A 19,731-nucleotide genomic window follows, 5' to 3' on the forward strand; every position below is an offset into this window, starting at 1 on the left:
AGCAGCATTTGATGGTGGTTTCTTTTTTGCTCATTTTCCCTCTTTTTTTGCCTATGGTTTGATTTTAATTCTATAATGTGCCAAAAAAGAGGAGGCACAGTCATCTGCAGTTTTCTTCTGAAGGTTTTTATATTATATATTTTAGCTTCTCTTTACATTACTTTGTTTTTTAAACCATTGTTGCTTTCTTTTCCTTACTTTAATTGTATTTCACCCATCTCGACCACAAAAGAAAGAAACCGGATATAAGGTCCTGATAATCCTATTTCAATCCTATAGTGACATGCCACAGCTTTAGGGGAGAAAGTGTTTTGCTCAATGAAGAAAAAATACACTTTCGGTACTTTCAGATCAGCAGGTGTTGCGTCACAGCGCCACCAACCCGCAGGAGAAACTTCATGCATGATCCAGACCTTCATCAGCCAGCCCACTCGGCAAAGACAGAACCCCACCGGAGCAGAATTAGAAGCAGACTTAGAACTCATTGGGAAGGGAAAACGTACTCGGTGCTCTCCATGTCCTCTCCGAGCAGCACTCAGGTCCCTCCGAGCGCCGTGGCGCACAAGAGGAAAACCAAGATGAAGCACTTTGTGCAGCAGAAAGTGGAGGTTTTCCGTGCCAGCCATCCCGTGTCGAGCGTGCTTGTGTGGGGAGTCAATCACTCGGTGGGTATGTGAGCTGCTTGTCATTTATTACATCCATATTGCTCCATGACTAAGAAGACGTGTGTGTGTGTGTGTGTGTGTGTGTGTGTGTGCGTGCGCGCGCGCAGACCAACGACCTGAGCCAGGTGCCGGTACCTGTCATGCTGCTTCCTGATGACTTTAGAGCCAGCACCAAGGTCAAAGTCAGCAACCACCTCTTCAACAAGTATACGGTCACCCCCCCCCCCCCCAGTCTTCATGTTCTACACTGATGTCATAGTATTACTAAAAATGCTTGAAAAGTCTTTAAAAAGTCTTTATATTTCCTGCCTTTATCTCAATTTGCCATTGGAATTCATGCATTTTATTTCACAAAAATGGGTTGTTTATAATCCCACCGTCTAACAGCAACAAATAACCTCATCGGAAAATCTCTTCATGTTTCATGCCTGTGATGTTCAACCGTCCACCACAAACTAGTGGAGACTGACCCAACAGCGCCACTGCTGGCTGGAGTCAAGTACTGCACTCTGTTTTGCTTCCACTGCTTCAACGGTGGATTTTGCGCAGTTCCGATATTTATCTTATTTATATTGTAAACCCGGGGTGCCCTAACTTTTTCCACCAAGGGCCGCGAGCTGAAAGACGAAAAGACGCGATGGCCACTTTGATTTTTTTATTCTTTACATTGGCTGAATATTTATATTTTGGTAGAAAAGCCTATTGTTATGAATTATTCATTATTTTTAGTAATTAAATCTTAAATCTAAAATTAATGTGCTATTAGTAATGAATTATTAAACATTTGTATTTTATTAAAATAAGTATTATTTTTACTATTAACAATAAATTAGCAGAAGTGTGATCAACATTTCACCTTTTTACATTATTTTTCCACCTTTTCCCCCCACTTTTCTTGTTACGTAAATATTATTTTTAGAATACCAGGCCTCATAATAAAAGGCCAAAGGTAAGGTTTCCTTTAATTGGGAACATGCTTACCAAAACGAGTTTAATTTGCACGAGTCAACGTGTCTGAAAAGGAGTAGGAAGAAGTTGATTTTTTTGACAGACTAAACAATCATTTCTCCATTTGTGTGTTATGAGAAGGTACGACACCAGTCTAGAAAAGCTTTCAATAATCCTTTAATCCAGTCAGGAATCCAGGCTGTGTAACAGTCTCGGCAAGAACAATAAAATATGTTTAGCATGTGATTTCTACCCAGAGAGGTTTAATAGGAGCCTGTACAAGAAATACTACAAATATGGTGTTTATGAACGTAGGAAGACGTCTGATATCTGTCTAATTTGCATATTTGGCCACGACACATTCAAAAAGTCAGCAAAAACATGAAAAGCAAAAGAAATGAAATATGGATGAACTTTCTTGTGTTGCTTTTGGTGTTTTTTTAACCCCTCTCTGCAAAGGGAACCTTCTTGGGATTTTTATTTTTTTTTGCGGGTTGAAAAAAAGTCACGTCCACACTGTGCCGGATTATAGAAAATAATAGTAGTTGCATCCAAATGGGAACAGACCAGAGTGAAAAGGACTGTTTTAATAAGGATACAAAAACGCAACAGCACGGTGCCAGGACGAAAAGGCACAGTCACAGGAGTGCAAAACATGACTGAGTGACTTAATATTTCTTGTGTCTGACCTTTAGGTTGATGATTAAAATTCATAGGAAGGTTTGAACCTTTCTGAGCATTTAAACCAGAGAGAAATATGATTGACAGGCAGGCAGTGGTGTTGCCTGTGTGAGGAAAGTGTAAAAGTGTCTTAAAACATATCTAATAATAATAAGAAAGTGAGTGTGCACTCTTCCCATGTGCTTTGCCTTTCAGAGAGAATCTACCCAGCCAGTTCAAATTCAAAGAATACTGCCCACAAGTCTTCAGGAACCTCCGCGAACGCTTTGGCATCGAGGACCAAGATTACCAGGTACAATTCAACGAGGGGGCAGGAATCTGTTTTAGCTCTCGATATTTGCATGTCTTTGAGTGAAATTTGCATGGCAGCATCCCTCAAAGCATGTCAGCCATTCTGTATTCACCTTCCTTCTGAATTTCTGTGATTTTGAAATGCAAATATTGATAGGTATGAATGCAACATCTATGCAACATCACACATCTTTCATTCTGCTTTCCAGGAACATTTGCAGCAAATACTGTAGTGTAGGAGCTATACTGTATCACTGCAATATATCTCTTCCAAGTTTCCCGTTTGCAAACATTTGCATTTGAGGGGAAAGGATTTGCATTTTAAAAGCGCCTACGTCAAAGGGGACGTGTGTTTTCATCGACAGGTGTCTCTGGCTCGCAGTCGTCCACTCAGAGATGAGGAGGCGCAACGTGATGGCCTGCTGCTCACCTCGTACGACCGCACGTTGGTGGTCAAAGAAATATCCAGCGAGGAGGTGGCAGAAATGCACAACATCCTGTCCGAGTATCACCAGGTAAATAATAAATAATAAATAATAAATAATAAATAATAAATAATAAATAATAAATAATAAATAATAAATAATAAATAATAAATAATAAATAATAAATAATAAATAATAAATAATAAATAATAAATAATGATTAACAATATTTTTTAATAATAATAATAATAATAATAAATTATGTTTAACAAGAATTAATAATAATAATTAATATTAATTAATATTAATTAATAATAATTCATAATAATTCATGATAATTCATGATAATTCATGATAATTCATAATAATTCATAATATTTCAGAAAAATCCATAATAATTCAGAATAATTATGCCCTGTGATTGGCTGGCGACCAGTCCAGGGTGTACCCCGCCTCTCGCCCGAAGAAAGCTGGGATAGGCTCCAGCACCCCCACGACGAATTAATGAATAATAATTAACATAAATATTAATATTAAATAATTAAATATTAAATATAAAATATTAATATAATATAAAATATTAAAATATAAAAATGAATACTAAATATTAATAAAACATAAATATTAATATAACATATATTTAATACTAATACTAATACTAATACTAATACTAATACTAATACTAATACTAATACTAATACTAATACTAATACTAATACTAATACTAATACTAATACTAATACTAATAAACATTAACATTAATAATTAATAATGAATTAATAATAATGAATTAATAATTATAATAAATGATTCAATTTTATGCAGCGCTTCTCAAGATGCACAAAAGCACTTGAAGCCATCATTCATTCGCTGCAGAGACCGGGTTATATGTATATGATTATTCTTCATATTTTGGCCACAGTACATTGAATTTTTCAGCACAAAAACTAAAATAAAATAAGATATGCCTTTATTCGTCCCTCAGTGGGGAAAAATTAGCGAAATCTTTCTCATCCTGCAGCATGTGGTCACCTGTCACGGCAGTACGCTGCTCCCTCAGTTCCTGGCCATGTACAGAGTGACCGTGGAGAGTGACGACACCTACCTGTTGGTCATGAGGAACATGTTCAGCCACAGACTGCATGTACACAAGAAGTACGACCTCAAGGTAACATCTCCCATCCCAGACCTTGGCTGCTATTGTTCTAGCGGTTTACGTATAGGAAATGTAGCTTCACATCCCGATTTAGTTTAGAAGTTTCTAGTGCACGCTTGTCTTATTTTCTGCATCAGCAATATTCATTAGATGCTTGCTGTGGTGGGAGCCATGTACTGCTCTTAGCCACTAGGGGGCATACTTGCATGGATTCTGTGTATGGGCTGAGTATGCCAGGCATGGGCAAACTTTATGACTCACAAAAAACAACATCTGCAACATTGGGCCGTGGAAGATTGTAGTTGTAAAAATGGCCTCTTACTAGCCCAGGATAGCCATAGCCTCTGAAACGCACACCAGACCATGGGCTTGAACGCGCTTCAAGTTTATTTTACCAGACCATACCCCCCCCCCCCAGCACACACAACAGGCTTCCTGACCAACAATTCACTCAGCCCTTTTTTACCCGTGAAGGGCCAACCATAATTCCCCAATGAGAGGGTGAGCCAATTTGTCTAAAAGGTACCATAGTTACATTTACAACACCCTTCTTTTATGTAACAAAAGCCTTTCAATATCACCACACTTAAGTTTCACTTTCTGTATACATTTTAAGCACTACATTACATTTAACTACATTTACCCAACAACTACCCAGTTAACCCCCCCTCTTCCTCCAGGTAACAAAACCAAGGACTTTTATATGAAAAACTAACTAAAGTGGCAATGAAACAACCTAAATGGCAAACAAATATAATTAAAGTGCTAACCAGAATGTCTATATGTAAATAACAACAGCCAACTATATACACAAATAGAAAACATGGCAGTGTATAGGTGGGGCATACACCTGATCAGTGAGGGATGATTGGCAGCTCCCTCACAGGCCGCGTCATAAAACTGCCCATTTGGAGAAATAGCACAACAAGAAAAAAGACACAACAGCACATGGTCTTGACATGTTGTTTATGAAGAAGTTATATAGCATGTTATTATTCCTTTTTTCAGGACTAGTTCATCCATCTGGCAGTTGTTGCTGCATGCTTTAAGTCAGGGGTGTTTTTCTATTGGCCTTTCTAGAAATACACTTTCTTTTTTTTTCTTTTTTATAATAAAATAAAAATACTTTTTCTAAGAATAACATTTTACAAGAAAACTTAACAAAAATACAGCAGCAAAAATGGAAAAATTAGGAGTCATTTTACAAGAATAAAGTTGTAATCTGAGGAGAAGACATCATAATTGTAATTTTAGTAGCATAAAGTTGATGTATTAAACATGAAAGAAGTTATTTTTTAAAAGTCGTAAAACAATGCAAAACAAACCAAGCAAGTTGTATTTTTGGAAAATTAGGTTGCGGAAAAAGTAATAATGTTATGAGAATAAAGTCAAAATATTATAGGAATTAAGTCACAATTATGTGATGAACTTTAAAGAAAAAAAGTAGAAAAACAATTTAATGAATGAATAATAATATATATTAAATAGTTTATTAATCGACATGACTTTAAAATTAAAGGGCCCCTATTATGCTAATTTCCGGCCTTTTGTATTGAGTTGTGGACTCCTATAGAGCAGCTACACACGACAACCAGCACACAAAGCTTTTTAGTTCTTCCAGAATCTGCACCTATTCAGCTGTATTTCTTTGGATGTCGTGGTTCCTGTGAAAACGGTCTGTTTTAATGTATTCCACTCACAGCCCGCCTCAAGGCACGCCCACTCCGCTGTGGTTGGTCACACTCGTGAGTGCTTAAAAGGACTTCCGGTTTGTACCGCTAGTAGAGTTGATAATAAACGGCCATGTATCTTTTTTAAATGTCGGCTTTTAACATACAGCCATCTGTGTTGGATCACTATTCCGATCGGCTGTGGCGAATCCGCCGTAATCAGGAAAAAGCCGAAAGAAACAAACTAAACAATACGAGCCATTGCTAGCAATGTAAACACAGAAGCAGAGCTTGGGGGAGGGCATAGAGCTCATCTGGCTTGCAGCCACGCCAAGTTCGCTCCTCTGTGACATCACAAAGGGGCAGTTTTTACCACGCCTTCTAAAACCGAGCGTTTTGAGCCATACCAAACTTCTTTCAGTGCTCACTTCCAAATGCATATTATGAGAAACATACAAAAAAATAATTTCTTGGTAAAATAAGGTCTGGGAAAAAGTTATAATAGGGATTAAAGTCACAATATTATGAGAATTATTTTTAAGAAGATTATTAACACAAAAAGTAAATAGTTGGAGCCAAAGTTGATACAGTACTCTTACTAAACATCAAAGGCCCTTGCATCCTTTCATCTTTCATTTTCATCTCTTTGGTCCTCGCTGGAAAAACATTTGGACATGGCTCCTTTAAGTGTTAATGATCACCTGAAAGAACAGATTTGAATTGACTGTTCAGATATGTAGAAATCCTCCCCCTGAGAATTCTAAGTGGGTTTCGAATAGAGGATAAGGGAATCTTAAAGAACCAAATTATAGAATGAGAACCAGATTGTTTATTCCTGACAACAATACCTAATACAGACGTCCGGGCTTATCTGCAGTCCCTGTATGCCTACAAGTAAGCGGGTCTTATTACAGCGCAGCTGCAAAAAAGCACCCTTCCTTTCCCTGCCCGGCCTTTTATACACTCAAGATTGTGTAAGAGGCTGGAGTCCTGGACCAATCAGCTTTCGTCACTGCTCTTGCTTGAACCGCTTTCATGGTGTTTCTGCTTTCGTTTGTTCGCTGGGGCATCAAGGCATCTTTCCTTTGTTCGCTGGGGCATCACGGCATCTTTCCTTTGTTCGCAGAGGCATCAAGGCATCTTTCCTTTGTTTGCAGAGGCATCAAGGCATCTTTCCTTTGTTTGCAGAGGCATCAAGGCATCTTTCCTTTCTTCGCAGGGGCATCAAGGCATCTTTCCTTTGTTCGGAGAGGCATCAAGGCATCTTTCCTTTGTTCGCAGGGGCATCAAGGCACCTTTTTTTCTTTTGCAGGGGCACCAAGGCGCCTGGAACATTCTGCTTTTCCTTTGTTGCAAAGCAAGCTGTCTTATGCATACTTGATGTTTCCATGTTGTCATGTTAGTCCTTTTTAGTGTGGGTGCGTGTATAAGTATCTTTTGTCTGTATTTGTGAGACTATGTGATTGCTTTTATCTTTAGCTAGCAAATTGAGCAAATATCTTCAGATACCATTGCAATTATTTCACGAGTTGCTTTTGTAAAGGGATTTCATACAATCATATGGAAAATGTACACAAGGTGGGCCGGCAGGATGTTGTTGCCCATGCCTGGACTATGGAGTGATATCTAAAGCAGCATTATAGTCCTAAATTCATCTGTTTCTTTGGCATTTGGGCTCAAAAGCAGCACGTCTGCTAGCGACATGTTTTATTATGACGTTTCATTGCTTTGATTTTGTTTGGATTGGTTGGAACTTCAAGGTTAAGGCAATCATCGGACTGTAAATAGTGTAAATATATGGAAACTGATGCAACGTGTGGAGCCCCAGTCCAATTAACTGACAAGGCAGCTCATGAAATATGGATACTTCATATGAAGTCATGTGCGAGGCAGGTTCTAATTGAGCTTCACTGAGATGAGGAGTCATCTTGTGTGGTTATTCCTTTCCTCAGGGCTCCCTGGTGTCTCGCGAAGCAAGTTTTAAAGAGAAGGTGAGATCAGATGTCAGTCCTGTGAGAATGTATTCAAATTCATGCATGCGTGATGATCCTGTCTTATCCTGTAGCATTAATAACGACAGCATTCATTACCCGAGTCCGCTTGATTTGCATTACCAGACGCCACGGCTTGTTAGGTATCATGTATTGATCATTGATCATTGTTGATTGTTGATTGATGACTAAAAATACCACCAATGAAGTCCAATGTCAGATAGCAAAAACCTTCAGTGTGACTGACTAGAATGGTTTGGGCTTAAAGCTCCCTTATTATGCAAGCGTTACGTTTTAATGATGCGTGAACACTAATGTGTGGGCCTAGAGCCTGCTTATGAGCACCAAATGTGACACAGTAAAACTGCACATTTTGGAATAGCCTTTTACTGTGTCCAGCCTCAGGCACACCTGTGAAATAATCATGCTGTCTAGGTGTGACCAGCGGGGTTTGGTCTTAAAGCTCCCTTATTATGCCAAAGGATCTTTTTAATGATGTGCTAACAGTAAAAGAGCCTTTTTATGAGCGCCAAAAGGGAGAAAAAGAGTCAGGAAAAAGGCGCTCACATTTCTTATGACGTCATGAGAAGAGGCTGCCTCAGGTAGAGGCTTCACTACACATATTAAAATTCAAAAACTTTTACCAACTGGTCATTTCAGTGATGCCAGCCAGGTTTGTGAACACGCTAGCAAAACTTTCTATCTTTGAAACCTGCTAAACTGAAAGATTTTGACATATGCTGAGGTTTCGTCACAGTCAGGTAATTTGTGCGACTTTAGAAGCTTATTTATCAATGATATAAAAGCAGGCTTCGCTACATATCTTAAACTTTGTAACTTCAAACCATGCTAAACTGAAATATTTTGATCTACATTGAGGTCCCATCATGGTCGGGTCATTTTGTGTGACTTTAGAAGCTTATTTATCAATAATATAAAAGCAGGCTTCGCTACACATCTTAAACTTTGTAACTTTTAACCGTGCTAAACTGAAATATTTTGATCTACATTGAGGTTCCGTCATGGTCGGGTCATTTTGTGTGACTTTAGAAGCTTATTTATCAATAATATAAAAGCAGGCTTCGCTACACATCTTAAACTTTGTAACTTTTAATCGTGCTAAACTGAAATATTTTGATCTACATTGAGGTTCCGTCATGGTCGGGTCATTTTGTGTGACTTTAGAAGCTTATTTATCAATAATATAAAAGCAGGCTTCGCTACACATCTTAAGCTTTGTAACTTCGAACCGTGCTAAACTGAAATATTTTGATCTACATTGAGGTTCCGTCATGGTCGGGTCATTTTGTGTGACTTTAGAAGCTTATTTATCAATAATATAAAAGCAGGCTTCGCTACACATCTTAAGGTTTGTAACTTCGAACCGTGCTAAACTGAAATATTTTGATCTACATTGAGGTTCCGTCATAGTCGGGTCATTTTGTGTGACTTTAGAAGCTTATTTATCAATAATATAAAAGCAGGCTTCGCTACACATCTTAAACTTTGTAACTTTTAATCGTGCTAAACTGAAATATTTTGATCTACATTGAGGTTCCGTCATGGTCGGGTCATTTTGTGTGACTTTAGAAGCTTATTTATCAATAATATAAAAGCAGGCTTCGCTACACATCTTAAGCTTTGTAACTTCGAACCGTGCTAAACTGAAATATTTTGATCTACATTGAGGTTCCGTCATAGTCGGGTCATTTTGTGTGACTTTAGAAGCTTATTTATCAATAATATAAAAGCAGGCTTCGCTACACATCTTAAACTTTGTAACTTTTAATCGTGCTAAACTGAAATATTTTGATCTACATTGAGGTTCCGTCATGGTCGGGTCATTTTGTGTGACTTTAGAAGCTTATTTATCAATAATATAAAAGCAGGCTTCGCTACACATCTTAAGCTTTGTAACTTCGAACCGTGCTAAACTGAAATATTTTGATCTACATTGAGGTTCCGTCATGGTCGGGTCATTTTGTGTGACTTTAGAAGCTTATTTATCAATAATATAAAAGCAGGCTTCGCTACACATCTTAAGCTTTGTAACTTCGAACCGTGCTAAACTGAAATATTTTGATCTACATTGAGGTTCCGTCATAGTCGGGTCATTTTGTGTGACTTTAGAAGCTTATTTATCAATGACATCAAAGCAGGCTTCGCTACATATCTTAAAACTTTGTATCTTTGTATCTGCTAAACTGACAAATTGTGACCTACGTTGACGTTTCATCACAGTTAGGTCATTTTGCGCGAAGAGAAGCGTATTTATCAATAATAGAAAAGCAGGCTTCCAGACACATCTTAAAATGTCACAAAGTCAAACACAAAACTTACTGTCCTGTGTTTTTCAGGTCAAGGAGCTGCCCACCTTTAAGGATGTTGACTTTATGAATAACATGCAAAAGATATATGTGTCTGATGAGCAGAAGGAGAGCATCATGGAAAAGCTGAACAGAGACATTGAGGTACGATGCTTATTTTTGACCATGTTTTTTCCGACTGAACCCTTAAGCACTATATAAAACCAAAACTAAAATCTAAAACTAAAACCGGCTGCACGGTGGAGAGTGGTTAGCACACAGGCCTCAAAGCTAGGAGACCCGGGTTCAATTGCACCCTTGGCCATCTCTGTGTGGAGTTTGCATGTTCTCCCCTTGCATGTGTGGATATCCTCCCACATTCCAAAAACATGCTAGGTTAATTTGCGACTCCAAATTGTCCATAGGTATGAATGTGAGTGTGAATGGTTGTTTGTCTATATGTGCCCTGTGATTGGCTGGCCACCAGTCCAGGGTGTACCCGGCCTCTCGCCCCAAGACAGCTGGGATAGGCTCCAGCACTCCCGTGAGGATAAGCGGTAGAAAATGAATGAATGAATGAAACTAAAATCACATACAGCATGCATTATCACATCGGTGCCCCCCCCTCTCAAGAGAGTGACCAACAGACATGAACACGCCCATATGCCTTGCCACTGTCCAGGCAAGCACCCAGCATGCATGCAGAGTGGCGCAAGTAACAAACTGATGTGTTCGTGCTTGGTTTATTTACACAGCCAACTGGATCATGCACCCAGGACGCAATCTCATGATACTTAGTTCACACTTGTAGAAATCCTCCCCCTGAGGACTCTGGGTTTCAAATAGAGGATAAGGGAATATTAAAGAACCAAATTATAGAATGAGAACCAGATTGTTTATTCCTGACAACAATACCTAATACAGACGTCCGGGCTTATCTGCAGTCCCTGTATGCCTACAAGTAAGCGTGTCTTATTACAGCGCAGCTACAAAAAAAGCACCCTTCCTTTCCCTGCCCGGCCTTTTATACACTCGAGGCTGGAGTCCTGAGGCTGGAGTCCTGGACCAATCAGCTTTCGCCACTGCCCTTGCTTGAACTGCTTTCATGGTGTTTCTGCTTTCGTTTGTTCGCTGGGGCATCAAGGCATCTTTTCCTTTGCAGGGGCATCAAGGCGTCTGGAACATTCTGCTTTCCCTTTGTTGCAAAGCAAGCTGTCATATGCGTACTCGTTAAGTGTCAGATGTCACGTTAGTCCTTTGTTGTGTGGGTGCGTGTATAAGTATCCTTTGTATTTGTGAGACTATGCTTTTATCTTTAGCTAGCAAAATTGAGCAAATACCTTTACACTTTACTACAGCAGCCTGTAAGCCACATCCAGCACATGTAAAGGCATCTGGAATAAAGTGGCCAAATCATTTCTGCAGTTCCTGGCACGTATGAGGATCATGGACTACAGCCTCCTGCTGGGCATCCATGATGTGGAGCGAGCCGAGAGGGAGGAGGAGGAAACTGAGATGGAGTCCTCAGACGCTGAAGAAGATCCAGATGAAAGCAGCCAGGCTGTCGCTTCACCCGGCTCCACCTCCCCCGAAGGCATCGCCGGATACATGAACTCCTTCAAAGCCATGGGTCCTGGCGAGTTTGACCCGTATGTGGACGTCTACGCCATACAGAGCGCCGTAGGTGAGTCCTGGTCTGAGTGCATGCTGTCGTACGTGCAGAAGAAAAGCACTGATGCAGCCCCCCATGTAGGTGCTCCACACAGGGAAGTGTACTTCATGGGTCTGATTGATGTGCTGACGCAGTACGACACCAAGAAAAAAGCCGCTCATGCTGCCAAGGCTGTCAAACACGGGGTGAGAGTCAGCGTACAACTTATTCATATCGTCTACTGACAGGTGGATTCAAAGTGTGTGTGTGTGTGTGTGTGTTTCCAGGCAGGAGCTGAAATATCCACAGTTCATCCAGAGCAGTACGCTAAACGCTTCAAGGAGTTCATCACCAAGATCTTTGCCTGAGAGAGCACTTGATGGAATAACATCCCTATAGTCACATTTATGCTCCTATTACTTAATACAGGAGACATTCATTCATTCATTCATTCATTTCCTACCGCTTATCCTCACGAGGGTCGCGGGGGTGCTGGAGCCTATCCCAGCTGTCCTCGGGCGAGAGGCGGGGTACACCCTGGACTGGTGGCCAGCCAATCACAGGGCACATATAGACAAACAACCATTCACACTCACATTCATACCTATGGACAATTTGGAGTCACCAATTAACCTAGCATGTTTTTGGAATGTGGGAGGAAACCGGAGTACCCGGAGAAAACCCACGCATGCACGGGGAGTACAACGTTAATATTACATTATAATTACGACTTTGCTATATTCTGTTAATATTTTGACATAATTCTTGGGAAATTCCTAAAGATTTTGCCAAGTTTTGCTGTTTAGTTTCCTTGTTAAATTCTATTTTTAGAATGTGCCGCGGGCTGCAAATGGACCCTGGGCCAAACTTTGGACACCCCTGCTGTATGGTATACTTAAGTAATATCATCCCTTGACAAGATCTAACATCCTGCAATAAAATGTGTCAAGTCCACTAAACAGCAGTGAAGTAAGACTGATGTGTTTTTGTTGCCAGTCGTTAGCTTTGCTTAGTCTTTGCCTGATAAATCATCATCAAGCGTCTCCAGGCGTCCATTAGCAAAGTGAGTGTGAGGTTTTGGCCTAGAAAGAAGTAGGCCAAAGCCATTCAGGGGCCGTTAAAGAATCTCACTGCGAGATGATGAGTGTGATGTGATTCCTGCAGTTGTTCAACTCCTTTGCACTGCAACACATAGAAGAAGATGATGCAATGTGTTTGTGTCGCATCAATAGAACGTTGTTTTGATTCAATACAAAGAGCAGAAAGCTGGAAGTATATCAATAATGAATATTTTATGAATTGTATGGGTAAAAAAATACAAATGAATCGACTTGACTCTTACAGCACAGACATGAATACTCATCCACAGTCATTAGATGGACACGAAAATGCATGGCGTACAGATGGATGCCTCCTATGCTACTCTTTAAATCTCCATGTGGGCAACATTCCTCTTTTTTCCACCTGGAAACATTCATTCTGCCACTCACGTTGCTAGATAAGTACATTTGAAAACAAGCTATTCTGAATTATAAACAATACCTGTCATCTCCATGAGTCCGAGCGGTTAGCATGTCCATTAAAGCTGCACCTCTCCATCATATGTGGAATTACATTCAGTGGAAATGAAGGCATTTCTTTCACTTTCAAGGTTTTAATGCACAAATCATATACAGCAGGGGTGGCCCAAGTGCAGATCGGGGTTTTTTTTTTAATCGGTAGATTGTAAAATATAAAAGTCATACAGCAGAACTTCCCTTTTCATCATGAATTCATTCCAAAAAGGTCAGACTAAAACTTCCAACTAAAATCTCCAATTAATCTGTTCATGAACCCCAAAAATGAAAAAAAAAACCCCAAAACATTATGAAATAATGATAAATGGACAATGGATGGAACCTATCGATGTGGACGTCAAATTGTCAAATTGTTGGAACTCGCAATTTTCACAGATTTAGCAAACAAGTTTGCAGTGACAATCACATATTGTACTAAAAATCAAAGCAACATTTTTAGTGAATAAAAATTAATTGGTTATTTATTTGACATTTTCAATACATAAAAATGTTTAATACTTAAACATTTGTATGATATAAAATGATTAAAATTCCAACCAAAACCGAATAATACGAAAACAGAGGTTTGACTGTATATTCTTAAATATTGCACTCTTATTTTGCTTTGACATCCACAACACAAACTAAGCTAGTTTTGTTCACATAGTTCAGCATATATTTACTATATTTTCTTGCCTGCGGCATCTTTCATTCCCGTGGACACCCCTGCTGTATGTTTTCTGCTGCACACAGTGATACAAACATCACATAGAAATCTTCAACTTTTTAACACTCTGTTATCAAAGGAACACCAAAGCGATAACCTCTTTTGTACACTGAACCACCTACAGTATTGTACAAAAGTACCATAACAATGCTGGAAATTAAGCACTTTTTTTTTTAGATTTATAGAATTCTATCATCGTATTTCTAGATTTTCTTCAAAACAGTGGCGCAACTTTGAAAAGAAGCGACTGTATACGCACAATATACACACCTGTGAAGTGTTCCATGCAGCGGGGGAAGTCAGTATTTCATCCGCTGCTGGTTTTGGATTATTACCCACTCACAAAGATATGAATAGTTCAGAATTTTTATGGTAGGTGTATTTTTAAGAGCAAAGATACTACATAAAACTTGCAAGGAGCACGCCCACAGAACTCAATGTTCATGTGAGTCAGCGTGCATTCGCATTCCCTTTCCTGTTGCCACTGGGTGGTGCTGGGACAAAACCAGAAGGTGACCAATGAATGGCATCAAGTTGTTACCGTCATCTTATGTACTAATAAACATAACGATCTGACCTTGTGGAACTGGATTATTAACCTTTGCTGTTTAGTGGCAAATTGCCTGGATGATCATCAAAGTTTGTTGCCAGGTCCCACCCACATCTTATGGAACAGCCTGAAGTCCTTCCCAATATAACTTCTTCATTTGGGCTCATGTGGTGGTCAAAGTGCCTCAGACTAGTTTCTAAAATACAACCCCGGAAACCAAAATGGCCGACTTCCTGCAACCTTATGGGACTTTTATGTGAATCTTGTCCCGATTGCCGGGATTGTAAAACTGGTGTTGGGGCCTGATAAAAGGGGCGCGACCGAGTGAGTTTTGGGGGTTTGTGTTTGGGATCCCTGAAATTCCCTCAAAAATGCAAAAATGTTGTGCAACAATAGCATAACAGTTTGTACTTGATCCAGGGAAAGAAGTACTTCATCCCCAACTACCAGCAAGCATTCTGACCCCCACAGAGTGGTTTTTATTGGAGTCCTATCCGACTAAGTCTACTCAAAATCTCCACTCATTATGTGGATAAAAAACACACCTTTCCTACAGCATGGGCAAGACCAAAGAGCCTGGTGTGAAAGAGAGCACTACTATTGTTGCAATCCTTCGGGAATGGAAAACAGTCAATCACCCTGGCACCTGTTGGTGTAAGGATGATTGTGAGAGAGGAGCTGGTTGATGATGCCGAGGGAGTTGTGAGCACAGTCAGTAAGAAAAAGACACTTGCTGTGATGGATTTTGAGCCTGTTTTTTGCGGGACTTGGTTTTTCTCTGTTACAATAAATCTACCATGAAAATGTTGTACTGTTCGTATCTTTGTAGGGGGGTCAACGTACAAAATCAGCAGAGAATCAAATATTCATTTCCCCCACTGTACAAACACACCAATTCATAAAAAGCGTATTGCAGTTGTTTACATTTGACGTTCCCAAACAAAAAGTATGTGTGTACATAGTGTGTGTTTCACAGCAGTAGTGCAACATCCGCACACACACACACACACACACACCAATTCCATCTCTCCATTACGACACGGCTCGTCTGGAAGTGCTGTAGCTGAAGCTGGTGCCGCCACTCTTGTGCGAGATCTTGAGAGTGGTGGCCACTGTCAGGCTCTGCGTCATGGCGACGGGGAAGCCGGGAACGGGCCCTGATGCAAATCCGCCAGTGGTGGCGACGGAAGGGGCGGGTTCGTTGGGACAACCATACTGCAGCAGGATGTCGGCGCACTCTTGGCTGCCCGCCAGGCGAGCCAGGGTCAGCGCCGTTTGACCCTGAGCATCCCGACAACGAACATCACAGCCGTACTGCAGCACCAAGAAGATTTGCATTAGCACTCACTAGCCCAACAGGAGAACAAGGCAGGCAGGACAATCATTTTACCTCCATAAATAAAAAACAAAAGACTATTGTAGTCTATACTAATTACAGTAAACATACAAAACCCTCAAAGCAAATGCCACACGGTTTTGTAATTTTCGGTGTCAGAGACAACTGTCTTTAGGTGGCTCCCACTAAATTTCGAGAGTAAAACAGATTTGTACATACAGTAAACCTCGGATATATTGGACTCGGATATATCGGAAATTCGCTCACAACGGACAGATAAAAAGGAACCAATTTTTCTGTAATGCATTTCCAATAAAAATTCATTGCATATATCAGATTTTTTTATAACGGATTTCGCCTATTTCGGACAAAATCTCCAGTCCCGTTCCAATTTCCCACGCATAATATATCGGATGGCCGCATCGTGGCCTTTGATCCATCTTTGATCCATGTTCACAGCCAAAGCTGAAGATTATAACATCTTTGTATGAATTACAGACATGTACATGAGCATGTACAACAAAATACAAAAAAAAATTCTCAAATCTGTAGAAATGCCTTCTTGTTGCTATTAGCGAGGTTTAGAAACCAAACGATAAACGTAAGTGCAAACAATAATGACGTCACAGGCTATTGAAATGTATGGAAACTTGCCGACTTGTCAATAGCCTGTGACGTCATTATCGTTTGCGCGTCCGTGTAGTGAATGTGGCAGGAAGGGTAGGCCCTAGGTCTACATGAGGCCAAATCCCAAAACAGTAGTGAGGTTAAGATCACGTAGGCCTACGTTATGCTAATCTTGTTGATGTCACTGGCTATTGTCTTTCTCCTGGCTCCAGATTTAGGACAAATATAAAAGTGAGTGACGTCAATAATACTAGCACAGCAGTGAATGAGATCTTAACCTCACTATTGGAAATAACGTAGGCCTGACGGGCGTAACAGGGCCTAGCTTAATTAACAATATGTTATGCTCAGAGTCCAATAAAGTTAAATTCTCATTACCTTACGTCGCTTTTCATTGCCCAGTCCAGGTACATTTGAAACATAGTCAAGGAAGTGCCTTTTTATAACGGATATAAATCCGATATATGCGTAAAACGGACATTTTCTGGTATACGCATATAACGGATTTCGCTTATATCGGACAAAACCAGTGGGAACAATTGAATCCGATATATCTGAGGTTTACTGTATATAAGCCATACATGTCTGTATCATGAAATGGCAAATTGTGGCAGGCACAGAGTCAGTGAGGACGAGGTAGCTCTTTATTTGACAGGAGGCAATCATCAACAAGCTTTTCAACCCAATGGAAATCGCCGAAGGTCAGCACTCAATATAACAATCTGACTCACGCTGTCATTTTAGATGTAAGGCTAAAATCATCACACAGCAACTTAACACCGAAAGGTCGCTGAGAAATATACAAATACAAAGTACCAATACAATAATTATTTCTATAATTTTGTCCAGACCTTATCTGGCTCCCTCTGGTGGACAGAGGCATCTTTGCAATGCTTTGAATAAAATGCTCTTATTAGTGTTAAGTTGTTGCGTGATGAGTTTAGCGTTCTTTATAAGGTGACACCGGGAGTCAGACTGGTATATTGGCTCATAACCAATGGCTTGATAATCTTGTCATGAATTCAGTTATAGCTCATGATTGGCTCGTGTCACTGACTCGCGAGGGGCACGGTATTTAAATGATTAGTTCCGAAGTAAAGGACATGTCACGAGATTAGAACTTGAATCGGCCATAAATTATCCGCCGGAAATTACGGTAAATTGCTACAAAAGGCTAGCCCTAAACCGTACGATGTTTTTGGCAATAATTTTCACCCATAAACATATCATACCAAACCTACTGTGTAAGGTTTTGGACAAAAAACGAATCCTACAAAATTGGGGCGTATGAAAACCGAGGTTCCACTGTGCGTGTTTGCCGTAAACCAGGGGTCTCAAACACACGGCCCGCGGGCCAAATGTGTAGTTTGAGGCCGCCGCCTTGATATGAAAGTTTAATGTTAGTGCGGCCCGCGCAAGTTTGATATGGATGCTGTATGGTATCATGTACCCAGAAAAAATTATTACGTTTGATTAATGTTCATGTTAAAGGTTAAATAACTGTTAATAGTTATCCTCCCTATCCGTGTGAAAGTGGTACATTTTGGGCTATTTAAGTTTAAAGGAAATAACTTGAAGGCTACCGTTTAGGTCGCTAGCTCTTTAGTTTGCGAGTTAGCATGTGTCTCAAGACCCTGCAGTTGCGCAATATGTTGTAAATAAAAGTATAAATGTGACTATAGTCGTGTTTTGTCATGTCTACAGGGCTCTAATAATGCTTTGTTCATTTTAATCTGAAAAAAATAATTTGTCTACCCACCAACTATATGTGGTTTCTTAAGTTTTTATTATTTGCTGTTTTATTATTAAGATATTTATTTATTTATTACTGATTGATTGATTTTCTTTATTCTTGATTTGTTTATTTATTTTTCATCTTATTTTGTGTAGAAAAAAAAAGTAAGATATTTGAGAACAGTGGAATGTTTTATCAGAGCTTTTCTTGTAGAAAATTGGAACCAAAGTTTTTTACATTTTTTTGTTTTTAATAAATGCGTTTTTTTTTTTTTTTGGAAAACCTGTTGCGGCCCAGTCTCATGCGGCCCCCAAGTAAATTGAGTTTGAGACCCCTGGCGTAAACCAAACCATCAACCATCACCGTTACCGTGAGCGTACATCCCGGTCAGCAGTGAGACGAAGAGGAAAATGAAACTTACCCACACAAGAAGCTGTGTCATCACCACGTCGGCCTGCTGGCAGGCGGCGTGAAGAGCGGAGCCGGGCAGCCGCAGCGCCAGGAGAGACCTGGAGGAGAGCGCCATGCTGGGGGCGCCGTTGACGTCGTCTTTCGTGCAGTGGGCCAAGAGCAGCAGCAGTTTGGGGAGATTGTGTTCCATCGCCGACAGCAGAAGACGACCCGACAGTGTGATGTCTGGACCTTCATTCGGGGTGGGAGGGGGCAAAGGCGCCACAAAGAGTTTCTGCTCATATTTAGCCCGGATCCACGACTCCCGTTCCTCTCTGGAGAAAACACCAAGAGAAGAAATAAACTCTGAGGGATCCAAACACGATGTTACTGGACGTCTTACCGGGTGGCATCGGGCGTTGGTTTACGGTGGCCCATTGTGCGCGCCTCCCATATACAGTTAGCCATGTGGTTGCCAATGGCGCTGAGCACCAGTGTCAGCTCTCGGGGAAGATCATCCAGATCCAGAGATCGCACGCGGGACACGTGAGTCCCCAAGTTCCTGTGGATGCCCGAGCACTCGATGCAAATGAGGGCGCCCAGGTTCAAACTAGCCCATGTGGGATCTGAGAGGAGTGACAAATTCTCATGAGAGGTGATACAGTTTTGACTGAGGTATTATCGAACAACACGTTTGTCGCCGTATTGACACAAATTTAAGATGTGGGATTTCGGGCTGTACTTGAACTCGATCATTCCGTACAACCAGTAAACCAAACTAAGACAACACTAAGTTCTAAACACTAAACATGTTGTTCAATGTTCCAAAACTGAGCATTATTGAATTTGTAAATAGATTTTTTTAAAAAGTCGCATCCAACCCACACAAAACAGCACAAACACATCACAAACAAATTGGACTACTTTGGATTAAATGTGAGCACGTCAGGCTGATCGCCTGATTATGTAATGGACACTTCTTTATTTCATTCATTCATTCATTTTCTACCGCTTTTTCCTCACGAG

At 40.3% G+C, this 19,731-nt stretch overlaps 2 protein-coding genes across 3 annotated transcripts in view; one reads left to right on the plus strand and one right to left on the minus strand.

Moving 5' to 3' along the window:
* Nucleotides 1-436: 436 nt before the first annotated feature.
* On the plus strand, nt 437-12,748 carry LOC131106446 (phosphatidylinositol 5-phosphate 4-kinase type-2 gamma-like). Its single transcript, XM_058055522.2, has 10 exons — nt 437-665; nt 773-870; nt 2,490-2,586; nt 2,951-3,100; nt 4,032-4,178; nt 7,789-7,827; nt 10,185-10,298; nt 11,559-11,817; nt 11,887-11,990; nt 12,072-12,748. The coding sequence occupies exons 1-10, from the start codon at nt 516-518 to the stop codon at nt 12,150-12,152; spliced, it is 1,239 nt and encodes a 412-aa protein (XP_057911505.2). The 5' UTR covers nt 437-515; the 3' UTR covers nt 12,153-12,748.
* A 312-nt stretch (nt 12,749-13,060) lies between these two features.
* LOC131106443 (arf-GAP with GTPase, ANK repeat and PH domain-containing protein 1-like) overlaps nt 13,061-19,731 on the minus strand; it is a 36,379-nt gene continuing 29,708 nt past the window's right edge. For both annotated transcript variants that reach the window (XM_058055517.2, XM_058055515.2), the window contains exons 18-20: nt 19,109-19,331; nt 18,737-19,040; nt 13,061-15,931 (exon numbers count right to left, since the gene is read on the minus strand). In XM_058055517.2, the coding sequence (XP_057911500.2) occupies nt 15,650-15,931; nt 18,737-19,040; nt 19,109-19,331 (809 nt within the window). In that variant the 3' untranslated portion in view covers nt 13,061-15,649. The remainder of the gene's footprint in view (nt 15,932-18,736; nt 19,041-19,108; nt 19,332-19,731) is intronic.

The sequence above is a fragment of the Doryrhamphus excisus genome, linkage group LG18 (genome assembly GCF_037039965.1).
Source record: "Doryrhamphus excisus strain RoL-2023G ecotype Guam linkage group LG18, RoL_Dexc_Guam_v1.1, whole genome shotgun sequence".
Classification (NCBI taxonomy): Eukaryota; Metazoa; Chordata; class Actinopteri; order Syngnathiformes; family Syngnathidae; genus Doryrhamphus; species Doryrhamphus excisus.

What these genes read in the sequence shown, in the direction of transcription:
- LOC131106446 (XM_058055522.2), top strand. Translation starts at nt 516, where the DNA reads ATGTCCTCTCCGAGCAGCACTCAGGTCCCTCCGAGCGCCGTGGCGCAC. An exon ending in TCGAGGACCAAGATTACCAG is followed by an intron (nt 2,587 to 2,950) that starts GTACAATTCAAC and finishes TTTCATCGACAG; the next exon opens with GTGTCTCTGGCTCGCAGTCG. An exon ending in AAGCAAGTTTTAAAGAGAAG is followed by an intron (nt 7,828 to 10,184) that starts GTGAGATCAGAT and finishes TGTGTTTTTCAG; the next exon opens with GTCAAGGAGCTGCCCACCTT.